Raw genomic sequence first — 23,527 nt, forward strand, 5'->3', positions numbered from 1 at the left:
TGAAGACCCCTGGTCTATGGGTTACCCACTTGCAGACCGCCCACAATGTACTGCAGACGGGCAGCCCGTGCAGACAAAGTGACGTACTGGTACATCCCTGCCTGCCTCCCTTTTTTGTACTAGGGAACAATCTTTTGGTTTCTTATCCTTGCTTCGCAGGGATAAGAAACACAGAGGTCTGTTAGTAAAAGCAGCACACTTTACACACATTACACATTGTTAGGCACACATTTACCTATTTTTTCGTCCTGGATGTTAACCCCCTTCCCAGCCAGGGTTATTAGTACAGTGACAGTGTATACCATTAGCACTGATCACTGTGTTGGTGTCACTGGTAATGTCAGTTATTCAGTCCTCCCCCTTGTCAGTTAGTGTCAGATTTTCCGCCGCGCTATTGCAGTCCTATTATAAGTCTCTGATCACCACCATTAGTAGCATTAAAAAAAAAAAAAAAAAAAAACACAAAATCCAGTATGTATACCATAGTTTGTAGATGTAATAACTTTCACACTTTATTTTTTTTTTTTTGCACCAAAGACGTAGCAGAATACATTTTGGCCAAAATTTATGAGAAAATTTGATTTTTTTTTTCTTTATTGGATATGTTTTATAGCAGAAAGTAAAAAATGTTTTTGTATTCTCAAAATTTTCTGTCTTTTTTCGTTTACATCGCAAAAAAAAATCTCAGTGATGATCACCAAAGGAAAACTCTATTTGGGTGAAAAAAATGATATAAATTTTGTTTGGGTACTGCGTTGGATGAGCAGTTAAAGAGGTTGTAAACTCATTGTAATTTTTTATTTTTTTTTTTCAACCTGAAAGAGAAACACATAATGAGCTAGTATGCATCGCATACTAGCTCATTATGCAATACTTACCTTAGAACGAGCCCCCGCCGTGCCGCCCGCTTACCTCTATGACGGGCAAAATGTTCAGTCGCCTGTCTTCCGGGATCGCGGCATCCGGCCATCTAATTGGCCGGAGCCGCGGTGACGTCACTCCCGCACACGCGCGCGGGAGCCTACGGTCACGGCACGGGCTTTGTAGGAACGGCACCAGCGGCCGTTCCTTCAGAGCGCATGCGCCAGTGATGTCACTGGCGACATGTAATTTAAATATCTCCTAAACGGTGCATGTTTAGGAGATATTTACAGTACCTATAGGTAAGCCTTATCATAGGCTTACCTATAGGTAAAAGTTGCAGAGGAGGGTTTACTTCCTCTTTAAAGTAGCACAGTGCTGAATAGCAAAAAATGGCCTGGTCATGAGTGGGTGAAACGTCCTGGGCTGAAGTGGTTAAACTGTGCAAAATTAACTTTTACTGTACGTGAGTCAAAAAAAGAAGCAAAAACTTAGCCCAATGTACAATAAATAAAACAAAAAAACCCAAATGAACCGTACATAAACTAAATTTTGCGTGTTTAGTCAGTATACGGGCCCAGAATATTTCCTTCTTCTAATCTTCTGTCATCTGCTTTGGTTCAGGTGAATCTCAAAATGGAGCGAACATCTCACAGTCCAGTCTCTATTCCACCGCATCCACCGCCAGCGTCTCCATTCCAATGGGATCCGAGGCTGGGCCAGGGTCTCCTCTACCAACTGAACCTTCTCCTCAGTTCAGCTCCAGACCAATCAGCCAGGATGATACAGCCACACGGGGCATTAGAGGTGATCAAGAAGTCTACAGTGTCCAGGCATTGGATGGCGAGAGAAGGCAGGTGTCCGCTGATGCTGAAGAATTGAATGACCTTGGCGCCACCCGTCACATTTTACATGACATTCACGAGGTGGCCGATGACTCAGCACACGTTGAACAATTGATTGAACACTCTGCTGGTTCTGAGGTCGGTCAGGCTAATTTGGAACAGCTCAACCTTGGTTCTCTTTCAAGTTCTTGGAAAAAGCCATATCATATGGACTCCACAAACGACTCCTTCGTTGGGTCTAAAACTCTAAAAGAGATCCAAAAACTTCTGGCAGAGGCAGATGATGTCAATCTCGACAGGACCACCTCTGACTTCATTCCAAAGTCTTCTTTGAGGGATCCATCCATCACCTCTCCAGCAGTTAGTCAAAGTTTCCGAGACTCTTTAAAGTCTGGTGCTTCAAACAGCAGGTCTGCAAGTCCTCTTGATCTGCAGTTAAATAACTTGTCATGGGACACTTCATTTAACAGCAGTGTGACAAGTGACAACTTGCTAAATAATAAATCTGCCAAGGCTGACTTGCACTGGAAGGGTGACTTTGCTGGCTTTAACCCAGTTGGAGATAGCTTTTACTTGAAGGACATTTCTAAAGATGGGCTGCATCTGCCTGCACCGTTTATTCTCCACCAACATGGCCGCTCGGAACCAGAAGGCTCTAGTGAAGCAACGGCAATTAGAATGGCGCCAGCTAGTGTCCACCTCCAGGATAGCAGCGCAAAGAGAACCGTTAATTTACGGGAAGAAGGACTACGCAGTGAACAGCTTTTAAGTAGCGTTACAAGAGCCGTCGGTGGTTTGAGGCAGGTGTTAGATGTGACGGGGTCTAGTAACCTGAGGAGCACTGGAGAAGACAGCAACGCAAGCAGTGGAGACACTTTGGCTGCCCAGGTCAAGAGTCTACTAAAAAATGGTAATGTGAGGAGCACAGGCAAAGAGAGTGATACAAGCAGTGGAGACTCTTTAGCTGGCCAGGTGAAGAGTCTACTGAAGAGTGTTAACCCGAGGAGCACAGAAGAAGAAAGTGATGCAAGCAGTGGAGACTCTTTAGCTGCCCGGGTCAAGAGTCTTCTAAAGAGTAATACTTTGTCATACACGTCTCAGGTCAGACAGACAGCGGAGGACGAGAACCAGAGAAGCCGTGGTAAGTACACACTATATTATGTGCTGTATTGTAGTCTTTGCTGAATGTTGGCTGGCCACCAGCATGACCTTTTGTCTCGTCTAAGTACCATTATATGCATAAGTGCAGTTCTTATAAATAAAAAAAAAAAAATATATATATATATATATATATATATATATATATATATATATATATATATATATATATATATAGACAAGGGTTGCACAATACCCTTTTATTATTGGCTTGCTGATACCGAGTACCAATACTTTGCAGTGCAATTTGCGTCTATACAAAATGAATGGGTCCAAATCGCACTGTAAAGAATTACATGACATTTTGAACAGAAATGCGATGCCTGCCTGAATTGCTTGTGGTTTCCCACACCGCTCTTGTGTAAACCCCATGGATTTGTTCCCTGTATCTCCAGCGGCTCTCTCCCCCCAGCCTCCAGCAGTTCCAGCCGTCCACTAGACCCCATCCCCCCCCCCGGTCCCACTGTAGAAGATCCCCTGCTGTCAGACGCCTGTCTTCACCGGTCCAGGGATTTGAAATCCCCGCAGCTTTCTCTCCTTTCAGTGCTGTTAGTACAGACTAGACGGCTTCTGATTGGTCGGTGCTGACCAATTAGAATCCCCATAGTCTGTACCATCAAACTGGGGGAGAGAGCCCCTGGAGATGCAGGTAACAAAGCCATGGGAGAGGCAGGAGTAGCCCAAGCGGCAGCCGCAGATGTCCACAGTCGGATCAAGAGCCGGAGCTGGTGAAACCTATCATGCAGGGAGGTTTCTAGCACCGCTCCTGTGTGAACCCAGATTCAAAATCACTATAACGAGCTTGGGTTCACACAGGAGCGGTTCAGAAACCACATGCAATTCGGACAGGAATTTGAACCGTATTCCTGTTCAAATCGCATGCAGTTCTTTGCAGTGAGATTTCCGCCCATTTATTTTGGAGAATGGAGAAGGCAATCAAAGAAGAAAGTCCATATTCCCAAGTGTTAATGCAGACAATGAAAAAATCTCCCAAATATACAGCAACCTTAATCTTCTACCATATGTATCCCAGAGGATCCTTCACAGGCCACATGTTCGTCCCTATGTGCACACAAGATACCTTACCAAAAAACATGCAACCATGTAAGAGGATATGGTCAAGCAGCACTCTGAACATGCAGCCTTTAAGCCCCAAAAGATCTTCTAATGGGTGCAACAATCGTGCGCTCAAGACATCCAGGCTATATAGATCATTTAAAACAAAGAAACTCTCATAGTGTGGTAAAGCCAATTCCCAAATTTACTAAAAACATACCAGAATGCATGCCCACATTGTCCTGAATGTAGAAAAGCAAGCATCAATACCATCCCATCAGCCACTGTCTCCTTCAGGAAGCTGCTTGCGGGTGTCAGCATGCGCGGTGACATCACTTCCACTGGCCCAACCCAGACTTCATCAGGGAGAGTGGTGTAAGTACCACCATCTTGCCGCATGTTTGCAGTCTCCAGCTACCTCTGTATCATTTCTGCAATCTCTGACCATCTTCTTCAATGTTCACAGCCTAGTGGAGATGAATGGTTCATGATTGTACAATGCTGCATTTATTGTCAATAAGTCACTCCCCATAACTGGCAACATAGTGTAGCCTTTGCCATAGAGCAGTGGTTGTCAAGTTGGCACCTCAAATGCGCCCCTTGACCTCACTAAAGGGCCACACATAATGTTAAATAATATAAGTAATGCTTGAGAGGACTGTCAAAAACTAAAGACCTAATAGACGAAATAAAGGTCAGAGAGTGAGAACAGGATACATTGTTGGCTGGGGATGGTGCTGAAGAAAATACGAAACTGGGAACATGTTACATAAGGGTAGTAGAGATCAATTCTATTATCCTAATCAATGTTTCCACTACAGATTGCTGAGGTTCGAGGGCCACACATTTTATACCAAAGGGCCGCAGGTGGGCACCAGGGCCATAGAGCCAGTAGTGGCCTCAAGTGTTGCTCCTGACATCACCAAAGATCTGTTTCCTGCTACGAAACAGTTTCTTGGCTTGAAACTATTGTGCAGATGGAAATGCACCTGAGGGCCCATCACTGAGGCTACCACTGGCTCTATATGGTATAGAGTGCACTACACAAGTAGCTTAGGCCTGATAGTACAAGGGGAGGGGTACCTGGACAAGACGCAGGAAATGCCCCATCAAATATTTTGGCCCAAAAACGATTACATCTCGATTTTTCAGTGTTTAGGTCCTTTAAGAAATTTTAAAGGCTACATTTAGAATTCCTACCACTCCATCTGCTTAATGAACAGTATAGGTAGGGCTTTTTTTTTAGCTGAAACTTGGTGGAGCTCAGTTCCACCACCTCTGGCTCAGGCCCTCTGTTCCTTGCTGGCTCCTGCGTTTACAAGGGACAGCTTGTCTCCCAATGGCTCCCACAGATCTGATCTCCTGAGTGGCTCCCACTGAGTGCAGAATGGGAACAAGGGAAATGAAGGTGCTTGGGGTGCAGTATAGATTCCAAAAATCAGCATTGGATGATCTCCCTTGGGAGGTACTAGAACCAGCTGAATGATTCAGCTTAATACAACAACACAAGTAAGACATGTGGAAGATGGTGGGCTGGTGGTGGAGATGGTGGAGGGAGAAGATGGGGGCAGTAGAAGGGGGGTTGCATGTGAAAGGTCAGAGGTGAACAGGGGTGAAAGTGAGATGTGGATAGGGGATGCAGAGGTAAGCAGCTGTGGAAGAAGGCAAAGTGCACCCCTGAACCCTGCACTCTGGGAGGGAGGTATGGAGGGTCATGGTTGAGTTCCTGCACCTATTTTCTGAGAAACAAAGCCCTGAGTATAGGGGGCACTAAGTGGCTGTGAGTGAGTATGGTGCAACAATGAATGAATTCCCTGTTTTCAATTTTTGAAGTTTCAAATATGTGTCTGGGGGCAGGGTCGAGTTTCCCAGTAAAACAAGTGCAGACATAAAAATTCAGAAGTTACAAGCTGTTGGGTTAATTAGGCACATTGAGGATAAAGACAGAAGCAAGAATTGTCTGCAAAATGGAAGATTTTGCAGGAAGGCGTTTGCAATCACAATAATACAAATTTCCATTTTGTTGACTGCAATCTTGGTTTTAATAATAGCAGAGACCGTTCTCCAGAGTGGAACTCAATCCTCTCCATTGTGTTCTCAGGCTCTGCGAAGCTGAAATTGACTGGTCAGCCCACTCCAGCAGATGGCAATCTCAGTGAAGAGGACCGCAGACGAATAGAGGAGATCAAGAGAGAGCTGCTGGATCAGGCAAAGGGAGCAGAGAAGGTGAGAGGTCACACTATGGGGCCATGATAGGTCATTGTTGGCAGGGAAGAGTTGGGCTCTAGCTGGACAGAGGAGGAAATTGGAAGTATTGCTTTGATGGGAGGGTGGGACATGGTATGAGACAGAAGGACATGGTATGAGACAGAAGGACATGGCTCTGGCTTGGTGACGGGTTTGGGGGGGGGGGGGGGGGGTGAGGATCCTAGAGGACTTACAGATCACCTTTTAAATAAAGGCATGACTTTTCTGGCTACTTATGATGAGAGGCGGTGAGTTCTAACAGGCCGGGTATGGAAAGGAGTGGCTCTTACAGATTGTCAGCCTTTCTTAACCTTTTTAACATGGAGGACCCCTTGAAATAACTTTCAGGTCTTAGGGAACCCCTGACATAGTTTCTATTTCCACAACTCCGATGACCTTAGCATGATGGTCAGTAGGAAGAATGCTCCTTACATTGATGGTCAGTAGGAAGAATGCTCCTTATATTGATGGTCAGTAGGAAGAATGCTCCTTATATTGGGGGTCAGTGGGAAGAATGTCCCTTGCATTGGTGGTCAGTGGGAAGAATGTCCCTTACACTGGTGGTCAGTGGGATGTAGAATACCCCTTACATTGGTGGTCAGCTGGGAAAATGTCGCTTATATTGGGGGTCATTGGAAATAATGCCCCTTACATTGGTGGTCAGTGGAAAGAATGTCCCTTACATTGGGGGTCAGTGGGAAGAATGTCCCTTACATTGGTGGTCAGTAGGAGGAATGCTCCTTACATTGGTGATCAGTGGGAAGAATGCCCCTTACATTGGGAGTCAGTGGGAAGAATGCCCCTTACAATGGGGTTCAGTGGGAAGAGTGCTGCTTACTTTGGTGGTCAGTGGAAAGAATGCTCCTTACATTGGGGGTGAGTGGAAAGAATTTCCCTTACTTTGGTGGTCAGTGGGAAGAATGCCCCTTACTTTGGTGGTCAGTAGGAAGAATGCCCCTTACATTGGTGATCAGTGGGAAGAATGCCCCTTACATTGGGAGTCAGTGGGAAGAATGCCCCTTACAATGGGGGTCAGTGGTAAGAATGCCCCTTACAGTGCCTCAGCTGTCTGGTTTTGCTGCACCAACAATGCCCATGTGACGGGGGCCTTACAGATGGCTGTCTTTATGTGTGTGTGAAAAAGGTGCAGTCCATCAAAAATGGAGCATGATAGAACACCATCAGTGGCTTTAGGGTGTTTGACTCTTTAGGGTCAGCTGGGTGCATGGCTGGTTGCTAGAAGATGGCTTAGCGTTATTGATCATATTGATTATTGATCAAATGCAGCTCCAGGTAAGAAAACACAAATCTGACATTATTTGGTGATATTCACATTTTCTTGAGCATTCTTGGCACTGAATTTGGCTATTTTCTGGCCTCTTCCATCTTGCCCCCCCCCCCCCCCCCCGTGATACCACCCTTTACTAATATGTTTCTAACTGATCAATGCAGCGGAGAGTTGAAGGCTGAGCACAGGTAAGACGAGGCATGTTTCTTGTGTGACCCCCATCCCCCCCTCCCCCCTTCTCCCAGTGTGACATGAGGCCGCCCTCGTGACATAACTATGAGAGTTGAGAGGTAACCCAAATGATGGTTCCTGATGATATTCCTTCCAGTCCTGATGCTATTTCACTATCCCTATCAGCATGGGAAGCATTATTTACGGTAAAAGGCTTTTAGTTGTGGAATGCCGTATCACATAGGCAGTAATAGCAAAACCAGTAGGCAACCTTGACTGTTACAGCCAATATTCATTAACATTACTAAAGTAAAGATTTTGATTTTGGCTGTCCACAAGGTTTAGGAGTGTGTCTATGGGAATGTTTGACCATTCTTCCAGAAGAGCATTTGTGAGGTCAGGCACTGATGTTGGACAACAATGCCTGGCTCGCAGTCTCCGCTCTAATTCATCCTAAAGGTGTTCTATCGGGATGAGGTCAGGACTCTGTGCAGGTCAGTCAGGTTCCTCCACCCCAAACTCGCTCATCCATGTCTTTATGGACCTTGCTTTGTGCAATGCTCCAAATCATTTGGTGGAGGGGGGATTATGGTGTGGGGTTGTTTTTCAGGTGTTGGGCTTGGCCCCTTAGTTCCAGTGAAGGGGAACTCTTAAGGCGTCAGCATACCAAGACATTTTGGACAATTTCATGCTCCCAACTTTGTGGGAACAGTTTGGGGATGGCCCCTTCCTGTTCCAACATGACTGCGCACCAGTGCACAAAGCAAGGTCCATAAAGACAAGGATGAGTGAGTTTGGGGTGGAGGAACTTGACTGGCCTGCACAGAGTCCTGACCTCAACCCAATAGATGAATTAGAGAGGAGACTGTGAGCCAGGCCTTCTCATCCAGCATCAGTGCCTGACCTCACAAATGCGCTTTTGGAAGAATGGTCAAGCATTCCCATAGACACACTCCTAAACCTTGCGGACAGCCTTCCCAGAAGAGTTGAAGCTGTTATAGCTGCAAAGGGTGGGCCAACTCATTACTGAACTAAGACTGGGATGCCATTAAAGTTCATGTGCCTGTAAAGGCAGGTCTCCCAATACTTTTGACAACATAGAGTACTTTGTGTTTTTCATCGAATCCCAATGATAGACCTATACTGATCAGGAAGCCTGGCTGTGTATGTAATGAGGAGGTCTGCTTGCTCCTGTGAATATAGATTGGTGAATTCTATACACAGGACAGGTTCTGAAATGTTAGCACATCAAGATTATTCACATATTGTATATCTAACAGTAAAATGAATGGGGATTCCTGCAATGTCTTGGGATGCCGTTCTTCAGTGGTTACCTTATTTGATGCATGTGCGTCATTATTGCATGTACAATGTGTGATCCCAGCATTTTGAATGGGGAGTGTGCAGTGTGATCTGATGACTGGTCCTCTTTTTTCATGTGGCCCCTGCATGTAGGTTTGGTTTTAAAGTCCCTCTACTCCAGACCTTTCCAGTGCTTTTCTGGTTCTCAATTTTCACCAGTGTAGTATAGTGCTCACAGGAACCAACCAGAATTCATCCACTGCTTTGACTTCTGTAAGGTGATTTCTAGGGATGCACCGATCAGATATTCGGATCGGATATCGGCGCCGATATGGCCATTGAAAATCTGTGGGGTGATCTGAAGAGGGCTGTGTACAGGAGATGCCCTCACAATCTGATGGATTTGGAGTGTTTTTGCAAAGAAGAGTGGGCAAAGAGGCAAGATGTGCCATGCTGATTGACTCATACCCAAAAAGACTGCTGTAATAAAATCAAAAGGTGCTTTAGCAAAGTATTAATTTAAGGATGTGCACACTTACGCAACTGTGACGTGAGTCACTTTGGTTGGGGGGCTTGTGGAACCCAGATTGCTTTAGGGAGGTTGGGAGGATATGCCCAGCTTCCCCAGTTCCTCCTATGTGTAAGTCACCCTGTGTCTATTAGGGGCACAGGGTGACCAAGAACCCCAGTCGGGTCTTCACTAATCAGAATTGCTGTACAACCACACTGGACTCCGCCTTTCGTGTTACCCCGGTTATCCTGGGTTTTATATGTGTGGTTTGTGTTGAAAGAGTAAAGGACCTCTTTCACTTGGGACAATGATATTTCGGAAAGGTGTCCCTCAGGAAATATATGAAGATATATTGCAGATTGCTAGGATATTGCAAAAGTGCTTCAGACCCTTGCTAGTGGGGTGGGGAGGGGGGTTTGTTATTGTTGAATACCTGCATTCCATTGTTCTGTTGTTCCTGTCTGCCTTGAGTAAGCTTATTATGGGATGTGTATGTTTGTGTGGATTGACTAAGGTGGAGGGGTTGTCCCAGAAGTGTTCATCTCCTTGTGCTTTGTGTTTGAATAAACAGTTTGATTCTGGTTTGACTCCAAAACTTGTACTGTCGAGTTCTTGGGGTAACTATAGCCAGATTCATGGACCTCAGGTTCCAGAGCTTAGGAAGCAGCTTCTTGGCGGAGATTACCCAGTCGCTGTGTCTGGATTCCGTCACAGCAAGCATATTATTTTAGTTTTTTTATTTTTACTTCCTTCCACCTAAAAGATTTCAGTTTGTTGTTCAACTGAGTTTGTCACGGGGTAACGTGGCAGAGCCTGACGTAAGAGGAGTGGTTTACCGGGTAACTGGCGTGGCACAGGTTCACCAGAGGCGCGGAGTCTAAGTGTTAGCCGGTTTTCACCAGGGCCCCAGATGGTGGGGATGGATTTGGCTGCTTGCTAACACCAGGTCGCGCCCCCCCCCCCCCGGATTCCCTGGGAGAGCCAGGAACAGGTCCAGGACCAATAGCCGGTAGCAGGTAAACAGATCAGGACGAGACAGGAGGATAGTCAGGACAAGCCAAGGTCAGGGCGGGCAGCAGGTAATCAGAATCCAAAGACAAGCCGGGTCAGGTAAACAGGAACAGCGGATATAACAGGCACGGGATACAAGAGAGCTGAAGACAACACAGCAATCACCTAGAGGGACAGCTGTGTTTAAATAGGCTGTTTTGGCACCAATTTGGTAGCCTCGAACTCTACCGAGGTAGCCTCGAACTCTTCCAAGGCAGCCTCGAACTTCCACCAAGGTAGCCTCGCACTCTACCAAGGTAGCCCCAAACTCTACCAAGGTAGCCTCAGCGCATGCGCATAGGCGTTCGCCGGTTAGCGACGCCAGTGCGCCTGCGCAGGGTATTGAGTCCCTGACAGAGTTGTACAATTTATAAGTCACATGAAAGGTGGAAAAAGTTCTGAGATGATTTATCTTTGTCTCATTTTTATTTACATCACAGAAACCTGACATTTTAACAGGGGTGTGTAGACTTTTTCTATCCACTGTATTATCCACCTCTTGAGATTTTAGCAGATCAGGTCCGTGCAATATTTACACCAAGCCCCGATGATTGCACAAAGCTCTTTTTATTTTTTTGCTCTGTTTGTAGTAGAAGTTCATTGACAGGAAGCAGATTGCCGCGTTCTTTGTAGTTGGAGTGACCCTGATATTTTCTGCCTGACGCTCACTGCTTTCTTTGTATCCGTCAAGGTGAATGCGTTATTTTTTTTTATTTTCTTATTTCTGGATCCGGCACCCATGAAAGGCCATACATCCTCCACCACGCTTCTGACAACAATGCTTCATTTCAGGCTGAGCGCTCCCTGACCTTGGCTCCCCGGAAGTGTTATTTATAGCTGGTCCATTCATATTGCTCCCTTTTATCCATACATTCTTATTTGTACGATGAGTGCAGAATCTAAAGTCCTTTTTGTTGATATGATATTTATACCAGGCAATGCGAAAATAGCCAGCGAATGAAACAGAGCGGCAAATGAGGCAGGCGTAGGCGGCTTCGGTGGAAGCCATGTTTATGAAGAATTGCCTGCCCTTCAAATGTCATCGGATCCAAGATAAAATTGACACTTTTATCTATAAATAAATTGGTGAATAGAAGGAAGCGAGAATAATCAGATAAAAGGAGTCTTCGACCAATGAGGGATTGTCCGAATCCTGTTCGGTGGTACCACCGCCAGACGGAAACGTGCTCTGAAAAAGGAAACTTCCTGTCTACCCTCAGCAAGCATAACAACACCAAAAGCAAGATTCTGCTTAAGAACCACTTTGTAGTTACATAATTAAAATTGACCTTAAAGTAACTTTGCAAGTCTGCATGAACAAATTCCTGATGTGTCACAATATACACCAGGGTTTCTCAACCAGGGTTTCTCCTGATGTTATATGAATAAAGCCGGCTCACGAAAAGGCTTCTTCCAAGTAAAATTCTTTATTCCAGGATGGATAGCGGTGACAACATGACAAATGTTGACGCGTTTCGGCTTTACGCCTTCTTCATAGCAAACTTATATAATGTGAAAACTGCTCCTAAAACTAGGGGTGGTACATACTTAACCACTTAAGCCCCGGAAGATTTTACCCCCTTCCTGACCAGGGCCTATTTTGCGATTCGGCACTACGTGACTTTAACGGACAATTGCGCCGTCATGCGACGCTGTACCCAAACGAATTTGACGTCCTTTTTTTCCCACAAACAGAGCTTTCTTTTGGTGGTATTTGATCACCTGTGCGATTTTTTTTGATCATGCGCTATAAACAAAAAAAGTGACAATTTTGCAAACCTAACAATATTTTTCACATTTTTGTATATGAAATTCCCCCCGAAAAAATGTAAAAATCAAAATTTTTTAACATTTTCGGCCAATTTGTTTTATGCTACATATGTTTGGTAAAAAAAATCGCAAAAAGCGTATTTTGATTGGTTTGCACAAAAGTTATCGCGTTTACTAACAAAGGGAAAGATTTTTGTAATTTTTGGGTTTTTTTTAACGCGTAATGGCGGCGATCTGCGATTTTTTTTTTTTTTTGCGACATTGCGGCGGACAGATCGGACCCTTGACTGACATTTTTTACACTTTTGGGGTTACCAGTGACATTTCTACAGTAATCAGTGCTATACATATGCACTGTTACTGTAAAATGACACTGGCAGTGAAGGGGTTAACTTTTTTTTGAGAGGGAGGGGTTATGTGTGTCCCTAGGGGCGTGATTCTAACTGTGATTGGCTGTGGCTTGAGGTGTAGGAACAGTGATCAACGGTCCTACATAGTAGAACCGTATGATCACCATTCATACACAGGGGAGAATGACAGGCGGCTTGTTTACATTAGCCGCCTGCCTTTCTCCCTCTGCACCAACGATCGCTGAGTGACCGGCGGATATCGGGTCCGCCAGTCACACGCGCAGGGGGGTCCGTGACCACGCGGGAGTGCGCGCTCGCTCCCTAGACCCTCACAGGCTAGTGACGTAGTACTATGTCACTCTGCCTGTGAGGGGCTGACCGCCGCAGTAAATAGTTGTGCGGCGGTCGGCAAGTGGTTAACTGCAATTAACATCAATACATGACACCAGGGGAGAGGTGGTGTGTTCAAGTCGGTCAAAAATCAAGGAAGGTGTCCCATAGGGAAATAAACATTAACCCATAATAAACTTAACAATTACTTCAAGAAAAGGTTTATGTCTCACGCTGTAGTAAAGTGCGGTGGATATCACCTCCTCTAACTGGTCTTCCAACTTGTTCTAAACCAAAAAAGCAAAAAGAACTAAGGTTACCTCCATGGATTTCTCTGAAATGTTTAGACACACTAGAAATATTTTTGGCATTGATGTTTGCTGAATCATTGAAATGTTCAGATATTCTTACCCTTAAATTCCGAATGATGCATCCAACATACTGTAATTGACAAACACTTCATTCTATGATATAAATGATCATTTTAGAATTGCAGTTTATATAAGGCCTAAGTGAATAAGACTTTCCTGTAGAAAAGGAGATAACATTTTTTACTTTTTTTTTTTGTCTTGCACATTGTTTACATGTGAGAAAGCCACATGGATATGATCCCACAGTCTTCAACCAAGAATGGGACGTTCGAGGATTGTGGGAACAAAAAAGTGGAGGTGATAACATAGTTCCTAAAGTGGGAGCTCTCAGGAATGCATCGTACAGAGTGCAGGTTCAGGAATACATTGTACAGAGTGCAGGCTCAGGAATGCATTGTACAGAGTGCAGGCTCAGGAATGCATCGTACAGAGTGCAGGTTCAGGAATGCATTGTACAGAGTGCAGGCTCAGGAATGCATCGTACAGAGTGCAGGCTCAGGAATGCATCGTACAGAGTGCAGGCTCAGGAATGCATCGTACAGAGTGCAGGCTCAGGAATGCATCGTACAGAGTGCGAGGATCAGGAATGCATCGTACAGAGTGCAAGGTTCAGGAATGTATTCTACAGAGTGCAAGGTTCAGGAATGTATTCTACAGAGTGCAAGGTTCAGGAATGCGTTGTACAGAGTGCAAGGTTCAGGAATGCATTGTATAGAGTGCAAGGTTCAGGAATGCGTTGTACAGAGTGCAAGGTTCAGGAATGCATTGTATAGAGTGCAAGGTTCAGGAATGCATTGTATAGAGTGCAAGGTTCAGGAATGCATTGTATAGAGTGCAAGGATCAGGAATGCATTGTACAGAGTGCAGGTTCAGGAATGCATCGCACAGAATGCAGGTTCAGGAATGCGTTTACAAGAGTGCACGTTCAGGAATGCATCGTACAGAGTGCAGGTTCAGGAATGCATCGTACAGAGTGCAGGCTCAGGAATGCATGGTACAGAGTGCAGGCTCAGGAATGCATTGTACAGAGTGCAGGCTCAGGAATGCATTGTACAGAGTGCAGGCTCAGGAATGCATTGTACAGAGTGCAGGCTCAGGAATGCATTGTACAGAGTGCAGGCTCAGGAATGCATTGTACCGAGTGCAGGTTCAGGAATGCATTGTACAGGGTGCAGGTTCAGGAATGCATTGTACAGAGTGCAGGTTCAGGAATGCATTGTACAGAGTGCAGGTTCAGGAATGCATTGTACAGAGTGCAGGTTCAGGAATGCATTGTACAGAGTGCAAGGCTCAGGAATGCATCGTACAGAGTGAAAGGTTCAGGAATGCATTGTACAAAGTGCACGTTCAGGAATGCATTGTACAGAGTGCAGGTTCAGGAATGCATTGTACAGAGTGCAGGCTCAGGAATGCATTGTACAGAGTGCAGGCTCAGGAATGCATCGCACAGAATGCAGGTTCAGGAATGCGTTTACAAAAGTGCATGTTCAGGAATGCATTGTACAGAGTGCAGGTTCAGGAATGCATTGTACAGAGTGCAGGTTCAGGAATGCATTGTAGAGAGTGCAGGTTCAGGAATGCATTGTACAGAGTGCAGGTTCAGGAATGCATTGTACAGAGTGCAGGTTCAGGAATGCATTGTACAGAGTGCAGGTTCAGGAATGCATTGTACCGAGTGCAAGGCTCAGGAATGCATTGTACAGAGTGCACGTTCAGGAATGCATCGTACAGAGTGCAGGTTCAGGAATGCGTTGTACAGAGTGGAGGCTCAGGAATGCATTGTACAGAGTGCACGTTCAGGAATGCATTATACAGAATGCAAGGTTCAGGCATGCATTATACAGAGTGCTGGCTCAGGAATGCATTGTACAGAGTGCACGTTCAGGAATGCATTGTACAGAGTGCAGGTTCAGGAATGCATTGTACAGAGTGCAAGGCTCAGGAATGCATCGTACAGAATGCACGTTCAGGAATGCATTGTACAGAGTGCAACGTTCAGGCATGCATTGTACAGAGTGCAGGTTCAGGAATGCATTGTACAGAGTGCAGGTTCAGGAATGCATTGTACAGAGTGCAAGGCTCAGGAATGCATCGTACAGAATGCACGTTCAGGAATGCATTGTACAGAGTGCACGTTCAGGAATGCATTTTACAGAGTGCAGGTGCAGAAATGCATTGTACAGAGTGCAAGGTTCAGGAATGCGTTGTACAGAGTGCAAGGTTCAGGAATGCGTTGTACACCAATGAATTAAACATAGCACACTTACATCCTAAAATCTTGATTAGCAGCATACAGGAGCCGAGGGAAGAATTGCAGGAATCAGATAGATAATAAATGAGAGCAGCCTATAGCAGGACATTCAGCAGTATAAACCTCTATCCAGCACAGCCAGGGATTGGTGGGCAAGCCAGCGAGGCGTACGGCCAATGAGAGTGAGGGTGAGTCCATGAGTGGAGCTGTCAAATTGAAGCTCTGATGTCGGGAAGGGCATGGCCAAAGTGGGACTCCGCCCCTTTGTCCCCTGCATAGACAAAACAATCAGCATTTACACATTGGTGGACGGGGAAGAAGGTGGCAGGGGGTGGGACCAACTACTGCATGCGCATCCACAGCTCTGTATAATCAACCTGCATTATACAGAGCTGTGGGTGCACATGCAGTAGTTTGTCTCTCCCCCTGCCATCTTCTTCCCCGCCCACCAATGTGTAAATGCTGGCTGTTTTCTCTATGGATGGAACAAAGGGGCGATTCCCCGCATATCGGCTATGTCCTTTCCGACATCAGAGTTTCAATTTGACAGCTCCACTCATGGATTCACACACGCTCTCATTGCGGCTGTATGCCCAGCTGGCTTGGGACTGTTGGGACTCAAGGTATGCTACTCCACAAGTGATGGACAATGGAGGGGAGGGAGGGGGACAGAGCGGGAGGGCGAGCGCCGCCCCCCACCACTGATGTGCGCTCTAGGCCAGCCCCTACCTTGCCTCTGCTTCTAAAGTGAGGAAAGCACTGCAGCTTTTCTCTCTACAGTACTGCACATTATAAAGGCAGGACCTCCCTTTTATAAAATCTACGTAAAGGTTTGCTAAACCCTCAAGACAACTGGAGTTAAAGTTCCAAATTTTCCCCAATACCATTCCTCTTACCGATTTTGCTTTAACTGCCGTGTGTTAGAACATTCCACAGCTCTTGCTATAAAGAACCCCTTCTAAACCTACGGTAACATTTTCTTTTCTTCGTATGAATCTGCTGTCTCCTTGTCTTTAGTAAAGGACATTGGAGTAGGTCATATAGGACAGCCCTTCTTTACTTTTCTAACACAGAGGACCCCTTAAAATTATTTTAGATCTTAGGGAACTCCTCCTAATAATCACTATATATGCCCTGTTGATGGTACATTAGTATGATGGTCAATGGGAAGAATGCCCCTTCCATTGGTGGTCAGTGGGAAGAATGCCCCTTCCATTGGTGGTCAGTGGGAAGAATGCCCCTTCCATTGGTGGTCATTGGGACTAATCCCACCCTTACAGATCGCTAAAAGATCAATGGTGTCAGTGAGAACTCCTCTGAGAGGCAGAAGTTGCTCATTGGTCAAGGAACCCCTTGAAACTTCTGGAGGATACCTAGGATTCTACTCAACGCTGGTTAGGAAAGGCTTCATTAGGATAAATAACAAATGTTAGCAAATCTTTATATTGACTTTGTGCTTATTGTAAATTATTCAGATAACCTCTAAAGGACAGTTTTTCTAACCTTACATTGAAATTGGGACCTCCAACAGTTTAATTTAGGTGGCCACCAGTGAACCTGCCCCAGTCCTTGTATGTTCCTCTCACAGAATGTTCAAAGTGGGACCTACACATGATATATGGATTAAATAAAGATCCTTATCCTTGTGTTAAAGCTTTGTAAATTGAGTTTTTTGGCTTAATGTGTATAAAGAATGGAGTCCTTACCACATGACTTTCAAAGCTGGGATTCCAGCAGCAGCTCCACTCCTGGCGCTTAATATCGCACTGTGTCCAGCTCCTGCTAATTTCATTTCTCTGTTAAATTCAGCAGCAGCAGGGACCGGCTGAGATTCAAACCATGTATGGGCAGGCTGATTGTACCCAAGTTGATCCTTCAGTCAGTCAAATTTTTCATGCGATTATTACCAGTGGATATAGAAGCTGGCAATAATCACTGTGTATTCCCCCCTGCGAGAACCAGTGGCCGGAGGAAGGAAAATGGCACCATCTATGGCAGGCTTTGGACAGTGAATTCAATTCTTGGTTGCAGTGCATTTTGAGCCTAATAACTTAAAATAAAGATTAGATATTAATCACTAATCCATTTTCCCCCAAAAGACCACAAATTATTCATTATCCTTGATAAAGGGTGACTTTTGTTAGCGTCTAATGCTGCTGTATAGAAGAGGTCTTTTGGGGATGAGACGGAAAGGAATGATCTAATATACCTAGATAAAGAGAAGTGTCGTATTGGACATTAGAATCAATCCGCTGATATTTTACATTTTTTGAGATGCTGAAACTTTAACCCTCCTATGGATTTCTTGTATCCCGAGGAATTCAGTGGTGGGATCTGCTCTTGTTTTTCCAGGTTTGCGCACATCCGATGACGCATCTCTGCTGGTTTATTTTAGTTTTTTTGCATTTTCTATTAGATAGAGAACAGTTGAAGGTACAGAGAAGCCGGGGGTTACAACTATATAATCTTGGGGCTAGATGCTGATAAAAAATAACTTTATAATAAAAATGAACACAACTGGCCATTAGATGGAAGAATAATTTTTTCTTCTTTTTGTTTTAATTTTTTTTTTCTCTTTGAAGTGTTCTTTTTTTTTTTTGCGAATTGGTGCTGTGATTTGAAGCATGCATTGAAAAGACATTTTAGCAAGGCTATTTGGGTATATAAGTAATGACATTTGATTTTTGTTATATGGGTTTGTCTATTTTTTTTTTTTTTTCTTTTTACAGAGTCACCAACACTCAACCTTTGAGCCTGGTCCTTCAAGAGACGGTGAACATTTTACATTGCAGCTGACCCCATCGCCTCAGCTTGACCAATACCATGTCACAGATGCTCAGGACTTATCAGAGGACCACATAATCCCAATAGCTGCATCTACCAGGTGTGGCGCTTCTGATGTCCATTCAGGCTCTATGACTATTGGGAATATTAAAGCCGTGGCCACTGTTGCCTTACAGTCTGATCAGCCTACATTGATCTCCAGTCATCTCCATCAAGGTTTAATACCAGACCTTCACATTCCAGTAGCTAATAGATCTGCTTCTGATGTGGACAGAAAAACTGTATATGCCAATAAATATGAAGAGGCCACAAAGCCAATAGCTTCTATCACATTTTCCTCACGAAAGCGTTCCTCACCCCTCCCTACTTCTACCAGTCCTGAAACTGCTGAATTGTGGTCTGCTACAAGACACTTTGACTATGATAAGTCACTTGCTGATCCATACTACAAAGAGAGGTCACGTGCTGATCCGTACTACAAAGACCGGTCACGTGCTGACCCATACTACAAAGACAGGTCACGTGCTGATCCATACTACAAAGACAGGTCACGTGCTGACCCGTATGACAAAGACTGGCCTCATGCTGACCCATATTACAAAGACAGGCCACATGCTGACCCACACGACAAAGACAGGCCACATGCTGACCCATACGACAAAGACAGGCCACATGCTGACCCATACAACAAAGACAGGCCACATGCTGACCCACACGACAAAGACAGGCCACATGCTGACCCATACTACAAAGACAGGCCACATGCTGACCAATACTACAAAGATAAGCCACGTGCTGACCCATACGATAAAGACATGTCACATGCTGACCCACACGACAAAGACAGGCCACATGCTGACCCATACTACAAAGACAGGCCACATGCTGACCCACACGACAAAGACAGGCCACATGCTGACCCATACTACAAAGACAGGTCTCATGCTGACCCATACTACAAAGACAGGCAACATGCTGACCAATACTACAAAGATAAGCCACGTGCTGACCCATACGATAAAGACATGTCACATGCTGACCCACACGACAAAGACAGGCCACATGCTGACCCATACTACAAAGACAGGCCACATGCTGACCCACACGACAAAGACAGGCCACATGCTGACCCATACTACAAAGACAGGTCTCATGCTGACCAATACAACAAAGACAAGGCACGTGCTGACCCATACGAAAAAGACAAGCCACGTGTTGACACACAATATAAAGAAAAGCAACTTACTGACCTTATTTACAGGGAAAATCAACCATCTGAAGCCCTCAGATCAAATGTTATCCACCATCCATCACCAATGGACAATATGATGCCTCAAAATGCCTCCATTTTAGATCTTACTGATAATGGTGGAACGCTAAGTCAGAACAAAATTGGTGTTTCTGAAAACCGAGGACAGTCTGAGATAATTAAAAACCACATTCAACCACATCTGTCCTCATTGGCAGAAAGGAACACTCCTATGAATGAGGACAGTTTTGCTCCATCAGTTGCGAGACTGAGTAAGCCTACAGGTCTTCAGGAGGACATTGCTGGTCCGAGCCTCAGTGACTTAGTAGCAGGAAGTTCAATGATGAGCGAATTGCCTCCGCAAATATCGAATGTTAGTACAAAGGAATGGAAGATATATCCAGAACCAATTATTACTGCAAAAATTCAAAGCGATGGAACTTATGACTTTCCTTCACAGGAAACAAAAACAGAACCAACTTCTCCAACCAGGAAAGCTCTTTCCTGTATCCGGGTGACCATCTCTCCAAAAGAAGACCAAAAAATATCTTCTGTAATGATGGCAAAAGGGACAGGTGACGGTTCACAGACACTAAGATCATCATCTGCACTGGCAAAGAACGAGCAAGTCTCAAGTCATGGGCTGTCATCTGTCCCACCAAGCAGTCCCTACTTTTTACATTCTCCTCCTAGAGCAAGTCAAGGAGAGGATAGAACCAACAGTGAATATAGTGTCCAAATGGAAGACAAGGAGAACATTCCAGACAAAGCAACCATGAAGGAGCAAAGGCGGTTGCCATTGTATGATGCCACTACACAGATAACAACGGAAAGTCCAGAAAAGACCACCTTTTCTGCTGAAATTTATATTGATGGTTCATTGAAAGAAGCCTCCAGTTCTACTGTCGTACAGACCCAAAAGACTCCAGAGAGGCACCCCGGCACCCCGTTCTCACTTTCCCGTGCAACTGGTGAGCAAGATCTCTTTGCATGTTCTAACAACTTGTGTGATAGATTCATGATGCTTAATGGATTACTTTAATTATTACCTTTTAGTTTTTAGTATTTGTAAGTCTCCATTGCATTTCTTTGTTGTTAATTCAGTTTATGGTATTAGTCCTTGGTGACATATTATTAGCATAGTCCGTAAGAACCAGGAATGTACACCAAGCCAGCAGAGCTTGTTAGAGTGCAGGAGCCCTGGGGCCGATTGCAGATGTTAAGAGGTGAATGAAGGGTAGCCGCAATGGGATCAGCAGTGGGTAGTAAAATCCAGTATAGACAAATATGTATACAGCGCTATATAAAATCAAATAAAGTGACAAAGATGCCTCATTATCTTTATTCACATATCATGTCCATGGGATGGTGAGAGATCGATCCAGGAAGTGGCATTTTTTATTGAGGATTCAATGCTGGTTTAATGCTTCAGTGAGGTGAGAGGCCATCTGGTGGCTAAACGGTGGTGGTGTCACTTGCACTTTTATATGGAAACATCTATCAAGCACTTTATTGAATTTTAAACCACGGTTATATTTATATGTTAGTGGACACTTATGCACTTTACTTTGAATGCACTTTATGGACATTATATATTGCACCTAAGAGGAATATACATTGCACTGTAAGCGAGTTTATTGATTTATATGATGCACATTGTCACTTTATTTGATTTTATATAGCGCTGTATACATATTTGTCTATAGTTCATTTCTCCCGTTGGTGAAGGAGGTTCTATATAGCTGCTGTATTTTCTTTGTGTCCCAAATTATTGGGTCTTAACACTATACCACTTTATATTTAATTTATTATAATTAATTGCGCTGATTTGCCTTTTTGCACAGTAAAATCCAGTGCTTCTGTAGGCAGAAGCAATTGGAAACAGATGTGAAAATACCTGGTCACACTCTATATGGGCAGCAGTGATGGTGCTCTCAGATCTCCAGCATGTATACCACCAGTAGGTTTTACAAGCTAAGTGACCCATGGTTTTCTCATGAAGAACCCATTAATGTTCAGCACCTAAAAAGAAAAAAAGGTGGGGCGAGCTCTCTGAATGAAATATGGTAACACGGTAAGTTAATTATGAAGCTTACCGCAAGCTTCAATTTGCTTTCTGACCAAAATGAATTGGTGTGATCCAGGTAAGACAACTGAAAAATTAAAAAAAAACAAAAAAGCTGGACTCGAAAGAACCCAGAAAGACAGTTACGAAGAACACTACTTCAAAATCGTCCTTCCAGGTTCCTTCCAACCAAAGCTTTTTTTTAAATGTTTAGCACCTGCAGATCCTTTGCCCATGCTCCTTATCCCTTCAACTTTTTGGATTTTTAGTCCCCACACTGGTGATGCCCATTATAAGCTCTCTGCCTCCTTCGATTCAACCTACTGTAAGTATCTCCCTTTCTGTCCATTGGTTTCCAGATCCTTGGATACTGGATACATTGGGACTTTTAAATGTATGAACTTTACATTAATATAGATCCTTACAACCTCCTTATGGTTTTCATGTAGAATTTAATATTGCACATTTTAGATTTGTCACTGTTTTTTATCTGAGGCGGTGGCAACCAGTAATGGGGAAGGAGGTATCCATCATTAGTTGGCAGGGTAAGTGAAGATTCGCGAGATTTGCTTTTCCCTTTTATTATATAATATCACAAGTCATTCATAGAAGTTTGAACCTTCATTGTAGCCTATTGAGGAGAAGTAGGGGTTCTCCAGTCTCCAATAAAGGGGCATTATCAGGTTAGTTGTTACCCATCACAGTCAAGCTTCCCATCTGGTGCTATTGCCCAACTCCCAAAACATGGTACAGGGGCAAGCCTGTCATTCCACATGGAATCCTTTGGGCACGTTATCTGCCCCGCCGCTAGTACACTTCTTCAAATCAATTGCTGGATGGGAGCCAGATTTGGTGTTTTATGCTCTGCAATGTATTTGTTTTATGTATATTATTTTGTATTCTATCTGTAGATCAGCCTTTATTGCTGCCGTACAGACCACCAGGAAGTCCCGAATTGTTCTACATACCAGTTATGAATGGTGGTTCTAGAATGTCTCCCGTCAGCACTATCGAGAGCTCCCACCCAGGTAGAACTTTATTTTGCCTAGGTGTTTAACCCTTTTGCTTCCAGGCCCTGTGTTCTACTTTTAAACTCATGCGGCCTAACCATTTTTGCATTTTTTTTGCTAAGACGCCGAACAGAATGGAGTAGAGGCAGCAGGTGCAGATCTCACGCCAAACCCCCCTAGGTGAAAGGACCCTGAAGTGCAGAGGGGGTGCCTAGTGAGAGGACCCTGAAGTCTAGAGGGGGTGCCTAGTGAGAGGACCCTGAAGTGCAGAGGGGGTGCCTAGTGAGAGGACCCTGAAGTCTAGAGGGGGTGCCTAGTGAGAGGACCCTGAAGTGCAGAGGGGGTGCCTAGTGAGAGAACCCTGAAGTGCAGAGGAGGTGCCTAGTGAGAGGACCCTGAAGTCTAGAGGGGGTGCCTAGTGAGAGGACCCTGAAGTGCAGAGGGGGTGCCTAGTGAGAGGACCCTGAAGTCTAGAGGGGGTGCCTAGTGAGAGGACCCTGAAGTGCAGAGGGGGTGCCTAGTGAGAGAACCCTGAAGTGCAGAGGAGGTGCCTAGTGAGAGGACCCTGAAGTGCAGAGGGGGTGCCTAGTGAGAGAACCCTGAAGTGCAGAGGGGGTGCCTAGTGAGAGGACCCTGAAGTGTAGAGGGGGTGCCTAGTGAGAGGACCCTGAAGTGTAAAGGGGGTGCCTAGTGAGAGGACCCTGAAGTGTAGAGGGAGTGCCTAGTGAGAGGACCCTGAAGTGTAAAGGGGGTGCCTAGTGAGAGGACCCTGAAATGCAGAGGGGGTGCCTATTGAGAGGACTTTGAAGTGCAGAGGGGATGCCTAGTGAGAGGACCCTGAAGTGCAGAGGGGGTGCC

The 23,527-nt window shown here is 44.9% G+C and overlaps 1 protein-coding gene across 1 annotated transcript in view; it reads left to right on the forward strand.

Annotated features, from left to right (window-relative positions):
* Window positions 1-23,527, forward strand: part of ALMS1 (ALMS1 centrosome and basal body associated protein) — a 111,327-nt gene that overhangs the window by 46,340 nt on the left and 41,460 nt on the right. The window contains exons 6-9 of the mRNA XM_082250492.1: window positions 1,486-2,847; window positions 6,022-6,146; window positions 18,291-20,565; window positions 22,571-22,687. Coding sequence (XP_082106618.1) covers window positions 1,486-2,847; window positions 6,022-6,146; window positions 18,291-20,565; window positions 22,571-22,687 — 3,879 coding nt within the window. The remainder of the gene's footprint in view (window positions 1-1,485; window positions 2,848-6,021; window positions 6,147-18,290; window positions 20,566-22,570; window positions 22,688-23,527) is intronic.

Source organism: Pelophylax lessonae (genome assembly GCF_965119305.1).
Source record: "Pelophylax lessonae genome assembly, chromosome: 1".
Taxonomy (NCBI): Eukaryota; Metazoa; Chordata; class Amphibia; order Anura; family Ranidae; genus Pelophylax; species Pelophylax lessonae.